This window comes from Zophobas morio, unplaced genomic scaffold, assembly GCF_036711695.1.
Source record: "Zophobas morio isolate AGI-343-1 ecotype UQ-CSIRO unplaced genomic scaffold, CSIRO_AGI_Zmor_V1 ptg000012l, whole genome shotgun sequence".
Classification (NCBI taxonomy): domain Eukaryota; kingdom Metazoa; phylum Arthropoda; class Insecta; order Coleoptera; family Tenebrionidae; genus Zophobas; species Zophobas morio.
This window is the reverse complement of record NW_026972117.1, coordinates 15201142-15225404: the sequence shown is the minus strand read 5'-3', so window position 1 is coordinate 15225404 and position 24263 is coordinate 15201142. Positions and strand designations below refer to the sequence as shown.

The 24263-nt window shown below is 31.5% G+C and overlaps 1 protein-coding gene across 12 annotated transcripts in view; it reads right to left on the bottom strand.

The window, feature by feature from the left end:
* The window catches only part of LOC135127866 (F-actin-monooxygenase Mical), a 150079-nt gene that overhangs the window by 51005 nt on the left and 74811 nt on the right, over positions 1-24263 (bottom strand). For all 12 annotated transcript variants that reach the window (XR_010280291.1, XM_064054522.1, XM_064054524.1 and 9 more), the window contains exons 2-6: positions 20835-21170; positions 20713-20785; positions 20420-20663; positions 11883-13070; positions 11699-11826 (exon numbers count right to left, since the gene is read on the bottom strand). Coding sequence is in view for 11 of the 12 variants with exons in the window: in XM_064054522.1 (XP_063910592.1) it covers positions 11699-11826; positions 11883-13070; positions 20420-20663; positions 20713-20785; positions 20835-21130 (1929 nt within the window). In the remaining variant the exon portion in view is untranslated. The remainder of the gene's footprint in view (positions 1-11698; positions 11827-11882; positions 13071-20419; positions 20664-20712; positions 20786-20834; positions 21171-24263) is intronic.

Below are 24263 nucleotides of genomic sequence, written 5' to 3'. Positions count from 1 at the left end.
TTTCCTTTTAATCATTTGATTTGCAATTTTTCTTTTTCATCTTTTTTCTCAGTTTTCCGACTTTTCAAGTTTCGGATGTTTCAATTTTTAATTTTTCAATATTTCGATTTTTCAACTTTTCATTTCCTCAATTTTTCGATTTACAATTTTTCCTGTAGGTTTTTTATTTTCTTCATTTTTACCATTTTTCAAATTTTCAATGTTCAGGTTTTATAATTTTTTGTTTTTCTAACTTCGACTTTTCCAATGTTCTTTTCTTGTTACTTCAATTTTATGATATGCATTTTTTCGAGTTTTCGTATTAAAATTTTTCTGTTTTCCGATTTTCCAACTTTTGGATGTTCCAATTTTTTGTTTTTCAATTTCTCATTACCTCAATTTTTCGATTTTTCAATGTTTCAGTTCTTCAGTTTTTGGTTTCAATTTTTTATTTTCTTTATAAAAATTTTTTCGATTTTTCCTTTATCGATTTTTCAAATTGCATTTTCTCAATGTTTTATTTTTTGTTTGTTTTCTGATTTTCCAACTTTTGGATGTTTAAATTTTTTGATTTTTCAATTTTTTATTTCTTAAATTTTTCGATTTGCAATTCATCATTTTTCCCCTCACTTTTCCGATTTTCCAACTTTTGAATATTTCAATTTTAAAATTTTGCTATTTCACGAGTTTTCAATTTTTAATTTTTCAATATTTCGATTTTTCAATTTTTCATTTCCTCAATTTTTCGATTTACAATTTTTCGTCTACGTTTTTTATTTTCTTCATTTTTACAATTTTTCGAATTTTCTAATGTTTTTTTCTGTTATTTCGATTTTACGATATGCATTTCTTCGAGTTGTCATTTTAAAATTTTCCAGTTTTCCGATTTTCCAACTTTTCGATGTTTCAATTTTTAGAATTTCACAAGTTTTCAATTTTTAATTTTTCGATTTTTCATGTCTTCAATTTTTTGTTTCGGTTTTAATTTTTTTTCAATGTCTCGGTTTTCAATTTTCTGATTTTCTAATTTTTTTTCAATGAGGAATTTTTCATTTTTTCGATTTGCAATTTTTCGATTTTTCAATTCTAGATTTTTTTTTAATTTTTCGTTGCTTCAATTTGCGATCTGCAGTTTTTCTAGTTTTCGCTCTAATACATAACCTAATAATCTTTATAATTTTTAAAATTTTATACTCTTTCAATTTCAAGATTTCAGAATTTTTCAATTTTTCGATCCTCCAATGTTACAGTTTTTGGACTACAATTTTAACGATTCTATAATTTTTCGATTTGATTCGTCTTTTCTTCTTTCCAATTTTTCGATTCATTAGTTTTTTAATTTTTAAGTTTCTCAATTTCTAGTTTTCAGTGTTCAGATCTTTCGTTTCTTTAGTTCTTCGTTTTGTAATAATTCAGTTCTTCAATTTTTCAATGTCCTGATTTTATCATTTTTCTTTTTTCAATGCGAAATTTTTCCATTTTTTGATTTGCAGTTCTCCGGTTTTTCAACTTTTAGATTTTTTAATTTTTCGTTTCTTCAATTTTTGATTTACAATTTTTCTAGTTTTCATTTTAAAAATGTAATAATAATCATGGTCATTAAAATTTTTCACTTTCTCAATTTTTCAATTTTTACAGTTTTTCGACTTTGCAATTTTGACGATTCTATAATTTTTCGATTTTACAATTTTTGGGTTTTCTAATTTTTCCGATCGATTCGTTTTTACTTCTTTCCAGATTTTCGATTCATTAATTTGTTTCAATTTGTAAGTTTCTCGATTTTTAGTTTTTCAATGTTTGAATTTTTCGTTTCATCAGTTCTTCGATTTGCACTTTTCGATTTTGCAATATTTTTTTTGTCTTTTCAGTTTTTCAATTTTTCAATTTTTTCCAATTGTTTAGTTTTTCCACTTTTAATTTTTCGATCGTTCAACTTTTCAATTAAAAAAAATTGAAAAACTTCAAAATTGTAAAATTAAAAAATCTAAAATGAAAAAACGAAAAAGCTAAAAATTGGAAATTAAGAACTTGAAAAACTGAAGAAATGAAAAATGGAAAAATCGAAGGATTAAAATTGAGCAACTTAAAAATCGGAAAAGTGAATTATTGAAAATTAAATAAATTTAAAAAAAGGGGAAAATCAGATAATTGAGAAATTAAAAAATTACAAAATTGAAAAATATAAAAATTGGAAAATCGAGAAACTGAAAAATCAAAAATTGAAAATTTGAAAATTCATTAAACGGAAAATTGTAAAATCGAAAGAAACAGTGAAAAGATGAAGAAATGAAAAAACAAGAAACTGTGAAATACAATCGAGAAAATGAAAATTAAAAAATCGGGAAAATGAAATATAAAAATCAAGAGCTTAAAAAATCGGGGAAAGGAAAAACTGAAAAATCGAAAAATGAAAAATTGTAATATGAAAACAGTTGGTCGAAGGTAAATAAATCCAGGTTTTTCAAAAAAATTGTAAGATTTCGGAGCATTCGGTTTTGCAGTTTTAAAGTTAAATTACAAACTTTTTTTAAATCTGGATCTTTAGGGTAAAACTGAACACGGATTTTTGAACTACATGTGAAGGATTATCTTATTTTAGAAAATTGAAATAATATTTACTAATGTAAATTTTGGAGATGATCCAAATTTTCCTAATACATATATGTATATAATTTAACCACAGTCGATTGTTATCTGTCTAATAAAAATTAGATCCGTTTTTTCGTACTCTAGGGGTCATAAAACGTCGAGAAAACGTAAAAGTAGCTACTCGTCCATTGAACGCGATTACAATACTTCCTTAGCTTACGCTCAGGAAGTAAAAAGCCACCCTCAGCCACACCCTTTATTCAGTACGGACAAAACAAAGCCGCTATCATAAATTCATAAAAATACAAGGAAATGATGATATACAGGCCAAGGATCAATAAAAGGATAACGTTAAGGTGGGAACATACTAGCTCTTCCCCTTCGACGATAACGGAAAAATGGCTCGGCGACGACGTCCTGTTCCGGCGCTTCTCGAACGGCGAGTACTGCGAGAACTTGGTCAACGTCTTGATGAAGCCATCGTCCTTGTCCTTGCACTCCGTGATATCGCCGCACTTGACGACGTCCGTCCGCTCTTCGACCACCAGTCCGTCGTTGAGCATGACGCCCCCTCTCCGGGTTCGTTCGATGTTCTTCGTGACGGAGGTGATGTCCGTGATGCCGTCCACCAGGTTGGTTTCGACGCCTTGGTCGTCGTGTGGCCGGAAATCGTGCGTGCTTATCCAGTTTGACACTCGGTTGAACACATGATCCGGCTCGGCGACGTTGCTGTTTTCTTCGGACTCGCTCATTTTACCACACGGAAATTTCAAGACATGTTTATTGACTTTGTGACAAACTGACGCACGGCCTTCTGATATTATGTGGAGGACGTTCGATGACGGCTCGAATTTGATCCTTGGCGACGGGATGGTTGATGTGAGGAGAGAATTTCGAAAAAAGTGGAAGATCGAAGCGAATTTTTGTTAACAAAAATAAATCTAGGGTTCTATATAGTTATTTTTTATTTTTCTCTGTCATTTTTATATGTATGAATTATTTATTTATTATGAAAATGTGAGGTTTCAAAATCCTGAAAGGCCGTAACGCATAGGAAAATACAAACGAGTTCTGAATTGCCAGTTTGAATTTCGTAATGTAACTTGCAATACTTTAATTATATCCACACAGAAAAACTAACATTGGAGACTGTTCTATATCTGCACACGACAGGTCAAATTTAAAAATTTTTTGACTCTTCTAAAATTTTGAAATCAGAACTATGATTTTGGAACTAAAAAAAATATATGTTCACAACTTTTTTCAGTTAATGTTTGTTGACAATATACAGGTATGTAAAATACATTTTACAAAAAAATTGAGAAATGAAATTTGATAAAAATGCTCTAATACATTACATTAGTTTTTACGAATACATGGACTTCGTCAAGAACCATACTGAAAATTTTGTTTCTGAAGAAGATTATTTTAAAAAAGAACAAAAATACCTTATAAATATACCGAGAGAACTTTAATAACTCATTTGTTTGTATTGAAATGCAAAAGAAATAAAAAATCAAACATTAAAACGTAATTAAAAGTTAAAAAAAAATCGAAAAGCAGAAACATTGAAAATTCAAGTATCGAAAATTGAAAACGTGTGCCGACTTCGACTTTTTCTGCATCTTTTAATGTTTCGATTTATCGATAGTTGTTTAATTTTCATTTATTCGAAGTTTCGAATTTTCTCGGCTTTTCGATTTTCCAATTTTTTGATGTTTCAATTTTTTTATTTTTCGATTATGCAATTCGTCTTTTTTAATTTCAGATAAATCAATTTCTCGATTTCTCGTTTTTTGATTTTTTAGATTTTCGTTTTGTTAAATTTCCCATTTATCGATTTTTCAATTTTTCCATTTTACGATTTTTTTATTTTTCTTTAATTTCGATTTTTCGAATTTTCCATTTCTCTACTTATCGGTTTTTCAATTTTAAAGTTTTTCGATTTTTCAAGTTTTCTGCACTTTTATTTTGGGAATTTTCTCGTTTCTGTATTTTTCAGTTTTTTGACATTTTAATTTTCGATTTTTCGATTTTCCAATTATTGCTCAATTCCTCAATTTTTCGACTTTTCGATTTCTTGACGTTTCAGTTTTTCCATTTATCAAGTTTCCGGTCATTTGATATTCGATTTTTTTTTAAATTCGACCAATATTCGAATTTTCAGTTTATGTATTTCCTTTTCGATACTTCGACTTTCAGTTTCTGAATTTTTCCATCTTTCAAACTTTCAAACGAATTTTCGCATTCTCGATTTTTCAATTTTTCCATTCTTCAGTTCTTACACTTTTCAATTTCTTTGCTTTTCGATTTCTTGATGTTTGAATTTTTCGGCTTGCGATTTTTACGTTTTTCCAATTTTTGAATGTTTCGATTTTTCAATTTTCGAAATTTCGAATTTTCAATTTATTTCCTTTTTGATTTTTGGACTTTCAGTTTTTCAATTCTTCGATTTTTCAAACTTACCAATTTTCGCATTTTCGATTTTTCAATGTTTCCATTCTTCAGTTCTCAGTCTTTTCATTTTATTTGTTTTTCGATTTTTCGATGTTGGAATTTTCAATTTTTTTACCTTTCGATTTTCAGTTTTTCCGTTCTTTAGTTTTTAAGTCGAAAAATTGAAAAATTGAGAAATCTAAAAATCGAAACATCGAAATCAGGATAATTCGAAAAATCGGAAAATGATAAAACTGAAAAATTTTAACATTTAAAAATCAAAAAATTGAATCATAATAATTGAAAAATACCAAAATTCGATCTCCAAAAATTGATCAATCGATAAATCGAAAAACTGTAAAATCGCAAAACTGAAAAAGGAAAACTGAGACATCGAAAAATTACAAAATCGAGAAATCGAAAAGTCGAGGAAGAATCGAAAATATGAAAATGGAAAAATCGAGAAACCGCGAAATTGAAAAGCCGAGACGCTGAAACATCGAAAAATCTAATAGTCAAAAGGTCGAAAGTCGAAAAATCACAACAATCGAAAAATCGAAAATTTAGAAACACCAAAAACTGGAATATTAAAAAATCGAAAAATTTAAAAATCGAGAAAAAGATGATCCGAAAATGAAACAATCCTAAAACTAGAATATTGAAAAACTGAGATAAGGGAAAATTTAAATATCGAGAAATCGCAAAGTCGAGAAATAATCGAAAATACGAAAATCGAAAAACTGCGATGTCAAGACATCGAAACACGGATTAATGGAGCAACGAGAAATGGAAAATTCAAAATATCGAAAAATCAAAACACCTAATAGTCGAAAAATCGATTGATAGAAAATTAGAAAGGTTAGAAACACTAAATACTGGAATATTAAACAATTGTAAAATTTAAAAATCGAGAAATTGAAAACTCGTAAAACTGAAAAATAAAACGGAAAATAGAGAAATCGAAAAATAAAATAATCGAAAAATTCAAAAATTCTAAAACCCAAAAATTGAAAAATTAATGAATCGATAAATCAAAAACTGAAAAATATAAAAATTTAAAAACCAAAAATTGAAACATCGAAAAACCGAAAAATCAAAATACGAGAAATAGAAAAATCAAAAAACGTAAAATCCAGGAATCGAAGAAATTAACATGACAAAAAATTGAAGAATCATAATAATGGAAAAATACCAAAATTCGATTTCCAAAAATTGATCAATCGATAAATCGAAAAATAGAAAAATCCTAAAATTGAAAAAGAAAAACTGAGATATCGAAAAATTTCAAAATCGAGAAATCGAAAAGTCGGGGAAGAATCGAAAATATGAAAATGGCAAAATCGAGAAATCGCGAAATTGAAAAGCCGAGACGCAGAAACATCGAAAAATCTAATAGTCAAAAGGTCGAGAAGTCGAAAAATCAAAAAGTCGCAAAAGTCAAAAAAGGAAAAGTCGAAAATTAACAAAATCGAAAAATCAATTGACCGAAAAAAATTTAGAAACACCAAATACTGGAATATTAAAAAATTGAAAAAAAAGATTCGAAAATGAACAAATCCTAAAACTAGAATTTCGAAAAATTTTAAAATCGAAGAAAAATTGAAGAACAGAAAACTGAAAAATCTCAAAATTGGGATATCGAAAAACTGAGATAGGAGAAAAGTTAAAAATCGAGCAACTGAGAAGTCAAGACACCGAAACACGGAAAAATTGAGCAATCGAGAAATGGGAAATTTAAAATATCGAAAAATCAAAACATCTAATAGTCGAAAAGTCGAGAGGTCGTAAAATCGAGGAATCGAAAAGTCGAAAAATGAAAAAATCGATTGATAAAAAATTAGAAAATTTAGAAACACCAAACACTGAAATATTAAACAATCGTAAAATTTCAAAATCCAGAAATTGAAAAAACGTAAAAATGAAATATCGGAAAATTTAATAATCGAAAAATTCAAAAATTCCAAAACCCAAAAATTGATCAATCCATAAATCAAAAAATTGGTCGAAAGTTGTACATTTAGACTAAAAAATTACAATAACTTCACAACGTCAAGACTTCAAAGTACATAATCAGTTTTGCAATTCTTGATTTAATTAATAAAATAAATTGACTCAGTCATTAATTTTTTTCAGACACCGCGTATAAGCAAATCTAAAAAATATTAATGCAGCGTTAGATCACGAAGTATACACTCATCATACTTTGTACATTTAATTTTGGGGCAGCGTCATCAAATTTTCAGGGGGATGATTTTGATCAAAAATTTACCATGCCTATGATAACATTAAAACATCTCTAAGTTTTCAATATGCAAATCCAAAAAATATGAATGGAATGATAAATCACAGGTACAGACCCATCATATTTTGTACGTTTTAGATAGGATTTATTCAGCAAAATTTTGGGGTGACGTCATCAATTTTTTAGGGGGGATGAACAATTATATTTTAAAACATTTGCAAGATTTCAAACAATTGATTAAGCAGATTCAAAATTAAATTGCAAAATAATAATAATAATAACTTTATTGAGTATCAAAAAAAAATAACAAATAAAGAAAATAAGTAAACAAAAATAAAAATAAATAAATAATGTATACTCAAAAGGGGAAAAAATTTGTTTTATATTTTTGATTTTTTTTTCCGAAAATTTGAACCTTTTGGGTAAATAAGTCATAAACTGCATGTGTAGAACTGTTATTTTATACAATTTAAAACTGTGTAAAGTGACGTCATCACATTATTGGTGGGGATGATTAGACAAATTTTGCTCAGCGTTTTACCATCTACATGATATTCCTAATATAAACACAAAATTTGACAACAATCGGAGATTATCTGTCTAATGAAAATCGGGACGGCAGACAGATGAACAGACGGTCAGATAGACAGACGGACAGACAGACAGACGGAAACGGAAGACGTATTTCTTCGTCCTGTAGGGGCCATGAAAGGCCGAGAAAACGTAAAAATAGAGAGTCAGCCGACGGACTCGATTACAATACTTTTTAATTTCGTATACATATGTATTTTTTATATGCAGGTGTCCAGTTTCCTTATTTCTTAAAAACGGGAAGGTATTGATTGACATTCTGTAAACAGCGTTGTTTTTAGTTTGAAGGGTCAAGGTTAATTTAGTGCCACCACTTTATTTTACAAACAATTATCAAGAACTGTTTCAAAAACTTAATTAACCATATTTTCGAACGTATTACTTGCTAAAGAGCAGCCAATTTATACAAAAAAGTCTAATGGTGTTAAATCTGGACTGCAAGCTGGTCAGATATACCTCTAGGTATTGCCGACCCAATTTTCTTAATAAATGTTTTCCAGAATTCAAAAAATTCAACCATTTTCTACATACAGTATAAATATATTGTAGTAGTCCAAGATTTCTGATTTTAACATTTAACACCCGTAGGGTAATTGCAGGGTAACTTCTGTTTCCACGACAGCTAATCCTTTTAGATAATTTGTACTTACAGTTAAAACTAGTACAACACATACAAGTGGTTTAGGTTGTTGTATTAGTAACTTAATGATTCATCAAAATCCGTTAAAAAAGTCTATGTTGCACAATGTACTAACTAAATTAAGTTTCCACTTTCAAGCTAAAAACAATGACGTTTACAGAATTTCAATATTTTAGAATAAAATTTTGATTTCTAGCAATTGATATCACTGTCCGAAGTTGGTACGGAATACAACTGCTTAACCTGCAATTTACTGAAGTTTTTGAAAGAAATTGATCGAAGGTTATTTCCACGGAATTTCCTCGCCCCTAAAGTACTGTCCAACAAATACAGCTTTGAAAAATTTATCAAATTTAATTTTGATTTTTTTTTTTTGATGATAATAATCCCTATGCATCGTATGCATGTTTTTAGTGAGTTTTTCCATATACAAATTTTAAAACGTTTGTAAAGTTTCAGAGCATTCGAATTTGCAATTTCAAAATTAATTTGTGAAGTGTTGTCATACAATTTTGATTTTTTTTTTTCAAAAATCTGAATGCCCAAGGTCCATCTACACAATATTCCTAATACATATACTTAATACAAAATTTGACAACAATCGGTCCGGTAGTTTAGAAAATGATCTGTCTAATATAAACGGGCACAGACGCGGTTGGACGGCAGACAGACGGATACGAAAGTTATTGTAAGCATGGTAAATTTTCAATCAAAATATATCTGTTTATTTCCCCCAAAAAATTGATGACGTCATCTCAAAATTGTGCCGAACAAATTCTACCCAAAATGTGCAAAATGTGATGAGCTTTTACTTATGATTTATTGCATTCATATTTTTTTGATTTGCTTAAACAGGTGGCTAAAAAATTAATGAATGTGTCAATTTATTTTATTGATTAAATCAGGAACGGCTCACTCTATTTTCCGAGCAAATTTTGGAAATAAAATACAGTTATTTTTTAATTTCCATTTTACACTAAATAAAATCTCAGTGAAATGGAGAAACGAGGTGAGGTGGGCGGCTAAATTTAGCATTTTTCTAGTTTTATGAGCAAGCAGTAGTCCCCCCACCCACCCCTTCGTCATTCCAGTGACTACTCTTAATATTGTTTAGACCTAGCTTAGCAAGTTTTAGCCCCGCCCACCCACCCCTTTTTTTCTTAGAAAATATGTCATTTACCAAAATCAATCTTATCTTAACAAGTACTAGGCCCGCCCACCCGCCCTCTATTTTTTAGAGGGTATGTTGTTTGCCACAATCAGTCTTATCTTAGCAAATACTACTCCCTCCCACCCACCCTTTATTTTCTTAGAGGATATGTCATTTATCAAAATCAATCTTATCGTAACAGATACTAACCCCGCCGACACACGAGATTTTATCTCTCTTCAAATGAGATCCACCTTTCATACGGATTAGACAAATTGAATCACTGAAACAGAAGCGGAGTGGGTGGGCGGTATGAATTGTATGTTCTTTTGTAAAGTGAGAATGGAACTGATAGAACCTTGACTGTTAAAAAAAGCGTTAATCGTATTTTTTTTTGTTATACTACTTATTTGCTATAACATTTATTTTTTATTTCTGAAGAAAAAATGAGAGAACGGGTGGGTGGGTGGGGGTCAAGTTAAATTTTTTCATATAGAATCTTTTATAAGCAAGCAATAGCCCCGCCCACCCACCCCCTCTTCATTCTAGTGATTCCTCTTAATATTGCTCATTAATTTACCAAAATCAATCTTATTTTAACAAATACTAACTCCGTCCACCCGCCCTTTATTTTCTTAGGGGGTATGTAATTTGCCACAATCAGTCTTATCTTAGCAAGTACTATTGAAATTGAAGAACATTGTGTCACCATAATTTGTATATTCTTTTGTAAAGTGAGAATGGAACTGATAGAACGTTTGCTGTTAAAAAAAGCGTTAATCGTATTTTTTTATTATACTACTTATTTGCTATAACATTTATTTCTTATTTCTGTAGAAAAAATAAGAGAAGGGGTGGGTGGGCGGGGCTAAGTTGAATTTTTTCAAATAGAATCTTTTATAAGCAAGCAATAGCCCCGCCCACCCACCCCCTCTTCATTCCAGTGATTGCTCTTAATATTGTTCAGTAATTTACCAAAATCAATCTTATTTTAACAAATACTAGCTCCGCCCACCCGCCCTCTATTTTCTTAGGGGGTATGTAATTTGCCACAATCAGTCTTATCTTAGCAAGTACTATTGAAATTGAAAAACATTGTGTCACCATAATTTGTCACTTAGGTTTTGATTGGTGGCCTATAATAATTTATCAGACGTGTCTACCTGCGTCGATTTTTATTAGATAACTAACTACTGGACCGATTGTTTTCAAATTTTAGATGTACAAAGAACATACGTTATGAATATCGTGCAGGTGATAAAATGCTAACTCAAATTTATCTAACGATTTGATGACGTCATTCCAAAAGTTTCGCAGTCGCCTAACGCAAATAATTTATACGCCAATTAGACAAACTCGCTGCTTCTCTTAACCACCAAAGCGTTGTATGTTTTACGCTTAAAGACCGAAAACATTAGTGAATGAAACCAAAACGCGTTGTGGTCGACTGTTTCGCTGAGCGAGGATTTTCAGTATTTAAGTCTAAATGACTACGTAATCCAACCTGTCTGACCTTTTGTTACACAAAAAATCGATACAGCACTTTAGTTATTGATACAGTCGATTCTATTAAAATGTTACAAAATCAGAACGTCATAGCTTGGTGTTCTGCAATATTTCATACTTGGTCCAAGATTATTTTAATTTTATGCCAATAATGTACAAAAATTACTTCGAACCCACTTTTTTCGCAGCGGCAAATTTACCTTTTTATACTTTCGGACTCACGAGCATTCACAAACTTCACATCGACGACTTTATTCGATGTCTTTTGTTTTTCCGCAGTCACGTTGACCATCGATGTAGTAGGGTCATCACATCGACTGTTGGGGACGCTTTCGTCCAACAGCTGAGACCTTTCCGAAAAGGACTTGTCCGAACTTATTGTTATTTCTTCAGGGATCGTGTCAAACGTAACGCATCTTGAGGAACTTTTGAAATCTATTGGTGGCGGATGGGGTTTAAGAGGAAGACAGGGAACACATCTTATGAATCTTGGACGTGTCAAAGGAGTTACATCCAACGGAAGGTTTGAAGAATCTTTTATATTCTGTGTTGTTAAGGGACTTACCAGTTTTGGATGCTTGATGTGAGGTATTTCGCAGCGGAAACTATCGTATACTTGCGTCAAATAAGTCGCCATTGCTAAGTAATCCGAGGTAGTTGTGATTTCTTCACCAGTCATTATGGGTGAAATACCTTCAATAAAATTCTCAAGTTTATAACAAAATTGATTAAGAAATATTTGAACTCACCTATTTCCCGCTCAAAAATATCAATCGCTAATTGGTTCATCTTCGCCGGCCCCTCCCCTTTCACGGCCCCATAATCCACCAAATCAGGCCTGTAGTGATTCAAAATGGCGCACAACACCTTCCCGTCCTTGAACACAGACGCAATATCAGAGAGCTCGATATCACCGTGTTCGCGAACTTGTTCGCCGATCCAGCTGAGCAACACTTCGTTGTCCACGTTTCCTCGCCTCCTCTTCTTCGGGACTTCGACCGGAGCGACATCCAGCGAATTCCTCCTCAACTTCTCCACGCTCTTCGGGTCGTCGCTGTCGAACAGCCCGACGGTTTGCAGCGGCATCACCATGTTCTTGTTCAAGTTGGGGTACCTGGTGGCCGGCTCCAAAGTGTACGACTTCCACTCTTTGTTGAGGTTGTCGGGCGTGGTCTGGCCGAGGAGGCGATAGATGGACTCGCGCTCGGCTAGCACGTCGAGAGGGGTCATGGTGCCGGAGCACCAGCTCCTGATGGCCCACGCCGCGTCCAGAGACGACAGGAAGCCGCGGGCGCAACCCGACCCGGTGGGCCAAAAGGGCTCCAGGAGACTATCGCCGACCAAAATCATCAACAGCTTATCCCCGTTCCTCTCCAACACCTTCGACGCGTTCTCAGCGGCGTACATCGACGTGAAATCGAACATGGCCACGTCGGGTTGTCCGTAATGGTTGACCGCGAATTCCAAATCCGGCATCTGGTAGTGCGTGCTGAAGTTGGCAGCCTCTATGGCGTAATCCATCAACGCTTCCCTGTTGACGTTCTCAAGGGAAAGGAGGCGTTCCGTGTCGGCCAGATCCTGCTTGATAACGCCCTTTTCTATAAGACTAGGTTTTTTAGCTGTCATAACGAAGTAATGGGTTTCGTCCTTATAATAAACTATATTCTCGAGATCAATTCCAGTCGCTTCGTACAATTCTTTGAAGAACTTCTGGTTGAAAATGAAAGCTACGCCGCTGATTTCTTCGACGCGGGCTTCCGCTTCCGTTCTTTTGTTGATGAAGTTGGCCGTGATGGCTATGGCTAGCTTGCCGCGGAATTCTTTTCGTTTGAAGCCCTGGAGGGTGTTGCGCTTGCCGTCGGCGCCTATGACTACGTCGAACTCGAACTGGGAGACTGGGTGAGTGGACGGTTTGAATTCGGCCTTCCAACCAGTTTCTAGAAATCGTGAAAAATATATATTGTTGTATTTTGATTGAACACGGCGATCATTTTACTGGAAGAACCTTCTCGAAGTAGGTTTTTTCGTTGTTTTAGTTATGTGTTTGTGAAAAATACATTCAAGGCTTGAGTGAGATATCGTACGAGTTGGGCCCATTTATCGCGAGTATGAAAATTTTATGAGCCGAAAGCGAACGCCACAATTCACACGAATGAGAAATGAGTACTATATGACTTTTTTTTCGACTGCTTCTAATATTTTTTTCTAGTCACTTCTTAATTTTGTTTTGGCTGAAACGTGAAACTTTTTGTAGAGGAGTAGAGTAAATTTACTTTTTTAAAACAGTTTCTTTTACTTGGTTTGCTAACTAACGAACCGATTACTTTAGCGGAAACGTAAAACCTGACACGCTCATTAGCCTGTGGTATTTACATTGACCTCTTCACGTCTGAGACTAACTAATTCAGTATTTGTTCATAATTTTACATATTTTAAAGGTTTTTGGTTTTTTCCACTAGTTGAATAATTTGTAGTAATAAAATAATAGTTCTTTGTATGTCTTTTTAAAAGATTTTATGTAGAAAATAAAAAAATCGACGCCTGGAAATTATGTTGTTATGCAACCAGTTAAACACAAGCACTTTCGTAGCCATCTATTATAATAATCGATGTCTGTGTTTGTAATTCATTATATCAGAGTTCCAGCTAGCTTTATTGCTTCCGATATTCATATATTATTTACCAGTGGTACCCAACAAAAATAAATTTAGTTCCTTTTGAGGAATTAGATGCTAATTTGTCCAAAATATAAAATTCAAAATATATTACCTCACTGAAAGTAATTGAAATAAGTGTAATTTTGTAATTACGAAAAAAAATCCAGTGTTCTATTTTCAGGGGAACACGATATTCAAATTTTCGCCGTGTTTTGATTAATTGCGTGTATACTTCAATTTTGAAGGAATAATGGGGCTATTACGAGCTGACAACGTCTATTTAACACTGAATAATAACTGTAACAACTCAATTACTTAATGTCTCAGAGAAAATAAGCTAATGAAAATAATAAACTGACTTTAATAAGACACCTGACAACTATCAATATCACACATGAAGAATAACACAAAACTATTTCGAACAAAGTATTAATATTGTATAGTTTTAAACGTCAGATTTAGGTAAAATATCCTAAATTTGGTAACAATGATCGCTTACAACAGAATTACACGAGAAAGTCGCTAGTTGCAGCTGGATATGCACAGCTGAACAAATATCGTGCACCATGGTTGCTTTTACATTTCTAAATTATGGTTAAACAACAAACGTTCAGTTATACACATTAACTACACCATCTATTTTTAGAGATTCATGTATCATACTTTAATCATCGAAACTCTACCACTGTCCATGATTATGTTACGAAAAACACTATTAACTTGTTTTTTATTTTGTATTTTTAATGAATTTTTCTATTTGAAACAAGGACACTTATGTCAATTCCGACACGTGCAGGGCAATATGTATAAATAATAAAACACTGGGGTGTGGCTTTCTTGAGATTTGATCAACAAAAAAATATAGATAATAGCAGTAACAGTGTAAGAAACAACACACTCCATTCGAACGTGCGCGCATTTTGCGTTACAAATCCGAAGGTGAACATTTTACGCGATAAGCTACCGAATAATCTTGTACGCTTATGTTAGAATAAAAGGTTGCTGCACAAGTTGTTTTTTGTTTGGGGAAAATTTGAATGCCTCGGGGAAAATCTCAAGACCGATTCATAAACAACAAGTACACGAGTATGTTATTTTTTATAAAATTTAAAACCTACGTATGAACAATTTTGATGGGATGTCATCACATTGTCGATAAAGATGATTAGGCAAATTTTGGTTAGCGTTTTACCCGGCCCAGTAGTTTCGGAGATTATGTGTAATAAAAAATTTATTATTTAATAATATAAAATAAATCCCGCTTCTTCCAAATATTTTTTGCAAATTTTTTCTGATAAGTTAGTAAAAACCAGTGGCGTAAATAAAACGCGGGGAGGGATGAGCCATTTGAAAAATTGATACATCGGAATATTGAGAAATAAAAAAAATAAAATCGAAAAATAAATAAACCGAAAAATCCAGAAATTAAAAAAATTCTCAAAATTGAAATGTTGAATAAATGAGAAATCGAAAAATTGAAATGTTAAAAAAATAAAAAATTGAATCAAAAAAATGGAAAATCGAGAAACTGAAGAATCTCAAAATTGAATTGTCGAAAAATTGGGAAATCGAAACATTGAAAAATCGAAATATTGAAAAAATAAAAAATAATGAAATCGAACAGCAAAAAAATCGTATTGAAGAATCAAAAAAATGAAAAATCTCAAAATTGAATTGTGGAAAAATTGGGAAATCGAAACATTGAAAAATCGAAAAATTTCAAAAAACGAAAAATAGAGGCCGAGAAATCGAAAATACAAAAAATTGGTAAATAGAAACATCAAAAAAATCGTAAAATTCAAAAATGAGAAAATACAAAATAGTATAGCAAAATTTAAAAAAATCGAAAAATTAAAAACCCAAAAAAAGCAGAAACTAAAAAATCTACAACTTAAAAAATCGAAAAATTGAAGAATCTCAAAAATTAATTGTCGAAAAATTGGGGAATCAAAACATAAAAAAATCGAAAAATTAAAAAAAATGGAAAATCGAGAGGGACCGTGAAATCGAAAATACGAAAACCGAAAAACTGAAATGTTAAAAATTTTTAAAATTAATAAATCGAAACATTAAAAAATCGTAAAATCAAAAAATGAGAAAATAGTATGGTAAAATTAAAAAAATTGAGAAATTAAAAAACCAAAGCAGAAATCGAAAAATCTACAATCTAAAAAATCGAAAAATTGAAAAACTGAAACATTGAAGAAACTCAAAAATTAATTGTCGAAAAATTGGGAAATCGAAACATTGAAAAATCGAAAAATTAAAAAAAAAAAACGAAAAATCGAGGGGCCGAGAAATCGAAAATACGAAATACCGAAAAACTGAAATTTAAAAAAATTTAAAAATTGGTAAATTGAAACATTAAAAAATCGTACAATCATAAAAGGAGAAAACAGTATGGCAAAATTTAAACAATCGAAAAAATTAAAAAACCAAAAAAAGCAGATACCAGAAAAATCTACAATTTAAAAAATCGAAAAACCAAGGGCCAGTTTATTTAACGAGGCATTTGGGGACATTTGATTGGTGCAGAGTCGGTCATGTGGTACTTTAATGCCACGTTAAAAATTTAATCGCAATGAAATATTTAATTGTACTTTCGTAAATCCCCATTTAAACTTAAAAAAATAAAAAATTGAAATCTCGATAAATTGAAAAAATTAAAAAACGAAAAATGAAAAAATGGAAAATTTAAAGTTTAAAAATTCGGAAAATTAAAAAATAGAAAAATCGAAAAATTAAAATATCGTAAAACTGAAAAATCGAGAAATCAAAACATCAAATCTTAATCGAAGAAGCCAAAAATCGAAAAAGTAAAAGATCAAGAAATCGAAAAGTCAAAAAATCGAAAAATTGCAAAATTTAAACATCGGAATATTCAGAAATCCAAAATTTTTTAAAATCGAAAAATGATAAACCGAAACATCGGGGATCGGTCAACCGAAACATCAAAAAATCCAGAAATTGAAAAATTCTCAAAACTGAAATGTTGAATAAATTAGAAATCGAAAACTTGAAGAGTCTCAAAATTGAATTGTCGAAAAATTGGGAAATCGAAACATTGAAAAATCGAAATATTGAAAAGTAAAAAATAATGAAATCGAACAGCAAAAAAATCTTAAAATTGAAAAAAGAAAATATAGTACAGTAAACTTTAAAAGATCAAAAAAATGAAGAATCAAAAAAAGGAAAAACCGAGAAATTGAAAAATGTCACAATACAAAAAATCGAAAAACCGAAATGTTAAAAAATTTAAAAAATCGAACCCTCAAAAAAATGGTAAAATCAAAAAATGAGAATATAGTATAGCAAAATTCAAAAAACCGAAAAATTAAAAAACCAAAAAAATCAGAAATCCAAAAGTCTACAATTTAAAAAATCGAAAATTCTACAATTTAAAAAATCGAAAAATTGAAGAATCTCAAAAATTGTCGAAAAATTGGGGAATCGAAAAATGGGAAAATCAAAAAATCGAAACTTCAAAATCGAAAAACCAAAGGCCAGTTTATTTAACGAAGCATTTGGGAACATTTGATTGGTGCAGAGTCAGTCATGTGGGACTTTAATGCCACGTTAAAAATTTTATCGCAATGAAATATTTAATTGTGCTTTCGTAAATCGCCATTTAAACTTAAAAAAATAGAAAATTTAAAAAATTTAAAAATCCAAAAATCGGGAAATAAAAAATTGAAATCTCGATAAATTGAAAATTTTGAAAAATTAAAAAATTGAAAAATCGATCAATTAAAATATCGAAAAACTGAAAAATCGAGAAATCAAAACATCAAATCTTAATCGAAGAAGCGAAAAATCGAAAAAGTAAAAAATCAAGAAATCGAAAAGTCGAAAAATCGAAGAAAAATTGAAAAATCCCAAAACTGAAACATTTAAAAATTAAAAAATTGAAACATCGGAATATTCGGAAATCCAAAAATTTTTAAAACCGAAAAATCAAAAAATCCAGAAATTGAAAAATTTTCAAAACTGAAATGTTGAATAAATGAGAAATGGAAAAATTTTAAAAATCGAAAAATCGAGAGATCCAGAGTTTGAAAATTCGAAATATGTATTAAAAAAATAAAAAATTATACAATCGAACATCAAAATATGAAAAATCAAGAAAATGCAGAATCTCAAAATTGAATTGTTGAAAAATTGGGAAATCAAGACATTAAAATATTTTAAAAAAAACGAAAAATACAAAGGCCGAGAAATCGAAAATACGAAAAATATATAAACAGAAATGTTATAAAATTAAATTGGTAAATGGAAACATCAAAAAATCGTAAAATAAAAAAATGAGAAAATAGTATGGCAAAAATTGAAAAATTAAAAAAGCAAAAAAGGAGAAATCGAAAAATCTACAATTTAAAAAATCGAAAAGTTGAAAAACCGAAAAATTGAAAAATCGGGAAATCAAGATATGGAAACATCAAAATCCAAAAATCTAAAATTTAAAAATTCGAAAAAATGAAAAATTAATATATATATCGAAAAACTGAAAAATCGTGAAATCGAAACATCAAATTTTAATCGAAGAAGTGAAAACTCGAAAAAGAAAAAAATCAAGAAATCGAAAAGTCGAAAAATCAAAGAAAAATTGAAAAATCTCAAAATTGAACCATCTAAAAATTAAGAGATTTAAAAATTAAAAAATTAAATAATTGAAACATCGGAATATTGAGAAATCAACAAAATTTTAAAATCGAAAAATAGATAAACCAAAAAATCGTAGGATCGGTCAACCGGAACATCAGAAAATAAAAATCCACGAATTGAAAAATTCTCAAAATTGAAATGTTGAATAAATTAGACATAGAAAAATCGAAAAGTTCAAAAATTTTATAAATTGAAAAATCGAGAGGTCCAGAGTTCGAAAATTCGAAAAATAGAAATATTAAAAAAATAAAAAATTGTAAAATCGAACATCAAAAAATCTTAAAAACGAAAAACGGGAAAATCATAACGTAAATTTTAAAAAATCGAAAAATTAAAAAACCAAAAAGAGGAGAAATCGAAAAATCTACAATTTAAAAAAATCGGAAAATTGGAAAACTGAAAAATTGAAGAATTCCAAACTTGAACTGTTGAAAAATTGGGAAATCGAAAAATCGAAACATCAAAATCGAAAAATTAGAAACTGAAAAATTTAGGGCCAGTTTATGAAATATTTAACAAGGCGTTTAGCGAGATTTGATTGGTGTAGAGTCGGTCATGAGGTACTTTAATGCCAAATTAAAAATTTAATCCCAATCAAATATATATTTAATTGAGCTTCCGTAAATCGGCTTTAAAACTTAAAAAATAAATAAATAAAGAGTTAAGAAATTGAGAAATCCAAAAATCGGAAAATTGAACAATTGAAATCTCGATAAAATGAAAAATTGAAAAATCGTAACATCAAATCTTAATGGAAGAAGTGAAAAATCGAAAAAGTAAACAATCACGAAATTGAAAAGTGGAAAAGTTGAAGAAAAATTGAAAAATCGCAAAACTGGAACATCTAAAAATTAAGAAATCTAAAAATAAAAAAATTGAAAAACCGAAAAATTTAAAAATTGAAAATTTAAAAGATCCAAAAATTTAATTTTTGAAGAACCGAAAACCTGAAAAATCGAAACATTCAAGAACTGAAAAATTGAGAATCGAGAAATCAAAAACTCGAAAAACCGAAACACTGTTAATTCAATTTTGATATTTTTAGACAGAAAGACGGACGGAAATGGGACCCCATTTTTCGTACTCTTGGGATCGTCGAACGTCGAGAAAACATGAAAGTAACCAGTCACCCGATGGACTCGATTACAAGACCAACTTAGCTTACGCTCGGGAAGTGAAAATCGACACAGACGGCAAACAGATAGACAGACGGAAACGGGAGACCTATTGTTTAGTACTTTAGGGGTCATGAAACGTCCAGAAAACATGAAACATGGACGCTGTTACAACACTTCCTTGGCTTACGCTCGAAAAGATAAAATCAACAGTGCATTTTACTTAAAAAAATTTGAGAACTTTCCTCGCTTTCGAAGCACCTCATCTCCAGTTCATATAAAAATTATGAAAGGTGATTTTGCAAATTTCATTTCTTTTGCGATACGGTGTATCAACTTAAATGGGATTTACATCGAAAATGTTTGAGACAGATAATTGTCAATTCCTCAAGCCTAAATTTCAGGGCAATTAATTTAATATTTTCTACAATAAATGGCAGAATTTTGATTTTTTTCCCAAAAATATGTCATTGTAGGGAAAAACATGTAGATTTAAAACAAGTTTTAATCAATTTCTTTGTACAATTTTCTTTTTTTTTTTCAAAATTCAAGTACATATGTACAAAAATAGAGCGGATTAATAAACCACCAGTGTAAAAGCAAATTATTATGTAAAATTAATGTGGAGTTACTTATCAAAATTTTGAAGTGACGTCATCAAATTGTTTTTGGATATGAACAAACAAATTTTAGTTATTCTTTAAGCTTTTACACTATGGTCTTAGCGTGTCTTTTTGTCTTTCACTTATGTTACTGAAGATTAATTAAAAGTGTTTTAGATCCTACTCACTGAGTCATTTTACTTATCATAGTGTAGGTACTTAAATCTTAAATTGCAATGAACAAACTTACTTTCGATGGGATCCGGCTCAACCAATCTCTCAAAGCTCACTTCGGTGTGAACTTCCACGCCTAGCAGAAGCACGACCTTCAGCAAGATGCATTGCAGTTGTCTAATACTAATATGATCTATAGCACCCGCGCAGAACTTCCCAAAAAACTTCTTAGCACCAAGAGCCCTCAAATCCTCGATCACGAAAGGCCACAAGTGGAGGACATTGTGCCGTGACAGCCTATCCCTCTTCTCGACAACCACCTTCAAAAACACCATCAAACCACACCCAAACACCCCATGCCACACATACCACTTTAGCTCCAAGAAGCTGCGCCTCGATAGCCGTCCGCAGTCCGCACGGTCCCGCCCCGATGATCAAAACCCTGCAAAACCGCATTACTCCGGTGTGACCAGCAGTCGTCCTCCACGTACCTGCTACTCGTGCACAACTTCCCCTTGCCGTAGCACTTATGCACAGCCCTCGCGTCGAACTTCTTCCACAAAGCCTTGGCCCTCCACGAGGTCAGATACGACTTCAGCTTCGGATAGAACAGCGGAAAATGGTTGGGCTTGAGATTGAGGTGTTCACAGATGCTGCGGTAGTATCCTAGGATATTCTTGAGACTGGTGGCGTTGAGGAAGTGCTCGAAGTAGTCGTTGGCTTGAGCCACATCTTTGGCAGTGACAGTCCGACCTCCGCGAGGAGGCGGCTGGTTGTGGTGGTCCATGAAGATGGCGGGATTAGGTTTTCAAATGTTCGAAACTCATCTACAACAAAAAAGTCAATGAATGATTGTTTACATCGAGTGGACTGTCAAAAAATGTCATTAGGATTCGGGCGTCGATTACGGTCGGTGGAACGATTTACAAGACGTAAGTCGGCTCAGGCGCGAGAGGGAATTTTAATGGAGGAGTTGCATGCACGTTTCGGACGTGGAACGCTTAGTCATGTGACCTGTTATAGCCACTTCACGTAAGTCTAATAAAGCGAATATTATGAATGCAGGGCTGCTTTGAGTCAATGGCTTAAGTATAGTGCGATATAAATAATTCGAATGCAGTGCGTCATTGCGATTTAAGTAGTTTCGGTTGAACTTTATCAATGTCAGTAGTCGCCTTAAATGTAAATATTTACGTACGTAAGGAGTTTAATGGTAGGAATTTGTTAAAATTCAAAAACAAATTCATATACAGGAAGAGAACTTTAGCAAAAAAATTTAATTGGAATGCGTGTGGTTTGAAGCGAAAGTACTTAACATCTGCGCGAATAATTCATTAATAACTGATTTTCTATTACGTTGTACACCGCATAATTAAAAAGGGGTGTGGACGATTCTTCATAAAGATAGTATTGCAAACACAAGTGTGAATCACCGTCTTTATAAATTATAATTAAATTAACCTTCATGTACATACTAATGAAATAACGAGCGAAATAATAAATACAGAACAATGCACAGCAACAATTTTTTAGAGTTGAATATTTCAGCTGGGTTTGGATTGGACGCGTTTGATTTAATTAACATTTCCCCCTGAGTGTAAAATAATTGAAAATTTGTTTATAAAAAAGTCCGATTCGCTCTTTTTAAACAAACACGAACATACTTTTTTAGAAATGTAATAAAAGGTTGTGAGCGAAACATGGTAGGCACAAATAGTAGTCGTTTAATAACCACACAACATAAACAAGTGCCAACTTTACGACCAAAAAACGATTCTTAACCTTATTTCAAGAGCTTAAATTCGTGGAGGAATTGTAATGTATAATTTTAACGTGAAAAAAACTGTGGTTCTAGCTTCATAAACCAATTTATTACTGCATTGTTGTCCCAGATTTGATTAGCACATAAGACATGAAAAAATGCCATTTTTAATTAATCATTTATAAAAGTATAACACTTCAAAAATTTACGCAATGCAGTTTGCGAAAGTTTATTAAATTCCATCAAGATTAATTGAATTTGGAGATTAAATGAATGCTATTCCACCGGGTTTTTCTTATCTCTACCTTTCAGTAGCGTAATGCAGTTATTTATAGTAATTTAGAATCTCCGAGAAAAATTCTAAATTGTTTGAGTCATTTATTGTTGATGGTATCTAGTTAGTATGGTGTAATTTCGAAACATTTTAAGCGAAATGTCAGTTATATGAAATTCTATTAATATTACCTTTATTAAAGATTTTTTTTAATTTCATCGAAGCCCACCTACAATCAATCGATAAAGTAAATTGAATGAATCAATTTATTTAATTAATTCATTATTAATATATCGGCGTTCTTATACAAAAATGAAATTTGTAGTTAACTTTTACAATTTTTAGACAACTTTTAGTAAACATTTAAACTATCTACTTTAAGAAATGGCGTGGTCAAAAATCTACTTCTGGATATTAATCGGTCCTGTAAAGTCGTACCTTAAATCATGTTTAAGTATTACTGACAAATAAAACGACTGCGTCCAAGTTTATTCAGTTGGACGCTGCTATCATTTGTTATTTTTAGCGAGAAATATTTATTAAAGCACTTATATTTTTTGTCTAGCGCGTTTCATAATCTAAAATAAACCACAAAAAACGTTCACTACGGAAATTTCTTGAAACTGTATTTTTTTGTAACATCTGTCGTTTAGTTTCCTTCGTTATAATAACCTCACTTTTTTGAGATATCGTATCTATGTAACTGTAGACATGATAATCTTAAGGTATGTTAAAACTCTAAAGTAAACGGTACGAAAGTTTTGCAGATTATTTCATTAACATTTCTTAAACTGACAAACTGAAGATCTTATATTTTGAATATTTATGTAAGCAAAATTTTTTATAGAAAATGTAAATCAGATATATTAAAAAATAATCTTTGTACAGAGTTTTTTTACTTCCTAAACCTAAGCTAGGAAGTATTGTCAAAGAGTCCATTCGGCCGACGGCTAATTCGATGTTTTATCGATGTTTCATACATGTGGAATAAAAAAAAACACATGGAATGACGGTACTTCAAAATTATGTATAGTGAATGTTACTTAAATTTAATAAAATAACGTATTTTTATACATGTGATTTATGATTATGAATCCGCCTTTATTGTTTAGCCTCATTTTAATATTAATAATTTCATTTTAGCAGTGTGGACCAACGCCGTACTCACAACTTTTGAACCCCGTACTATATGAACGATGGACTTGCGTACTTTCTAAATTTTGAACGCAGTATTTTGTATCTTCTGAATCAAGTACTCCGTAAATTCTGAACAATGTACTCGACAATGATGGGGGTCCTGAGACAAGTGGTCGAAAAATAAATGATGGGAGTCCTAAGACACGCGGTTGACAAAAAAAATGATAAGTCCTAAGATAAGGTCCAAATGGTCGACAGAAAATGATGCCGTTTCTAGAAGAAGCCGAATTAGTTGACAGAAAATGATGCTCGTTCCAAAACAGGTCAAATTAAACGACAGAAAATGAAGGTAGTTCTAAAACAGCCCAAATTAGTCAACAGAAAATGATGCCGGTACTAAAAGAGGTCAAATTAGTCGACAGAAAATGATGGGGGTCCTAAGACAGGTCCAAATGGTCAACAGAAAATGATGCCCGGTTCTAAAAGAGGTGAAATTAGTCGACAGAAAATGATGGGGGTCCTACGACAGGCGGTTGACAAAAAAAATGATAAGTCCTAAGATGAGATCCAAATTAGTTGACAGAAAATGATGCTGGTTCCAAAACAGGTCAAATTGATCAACAAAAAATGATAGGGTTCTTAAGACAGCTCTAAATGGTCGACAGAAAATCATGCCGGTTCTAAAAGAGGTCAAACTAGTCGACAGAAAATGACGGGGGTCCTAAAACAGGTCCAAATGGTCAACAG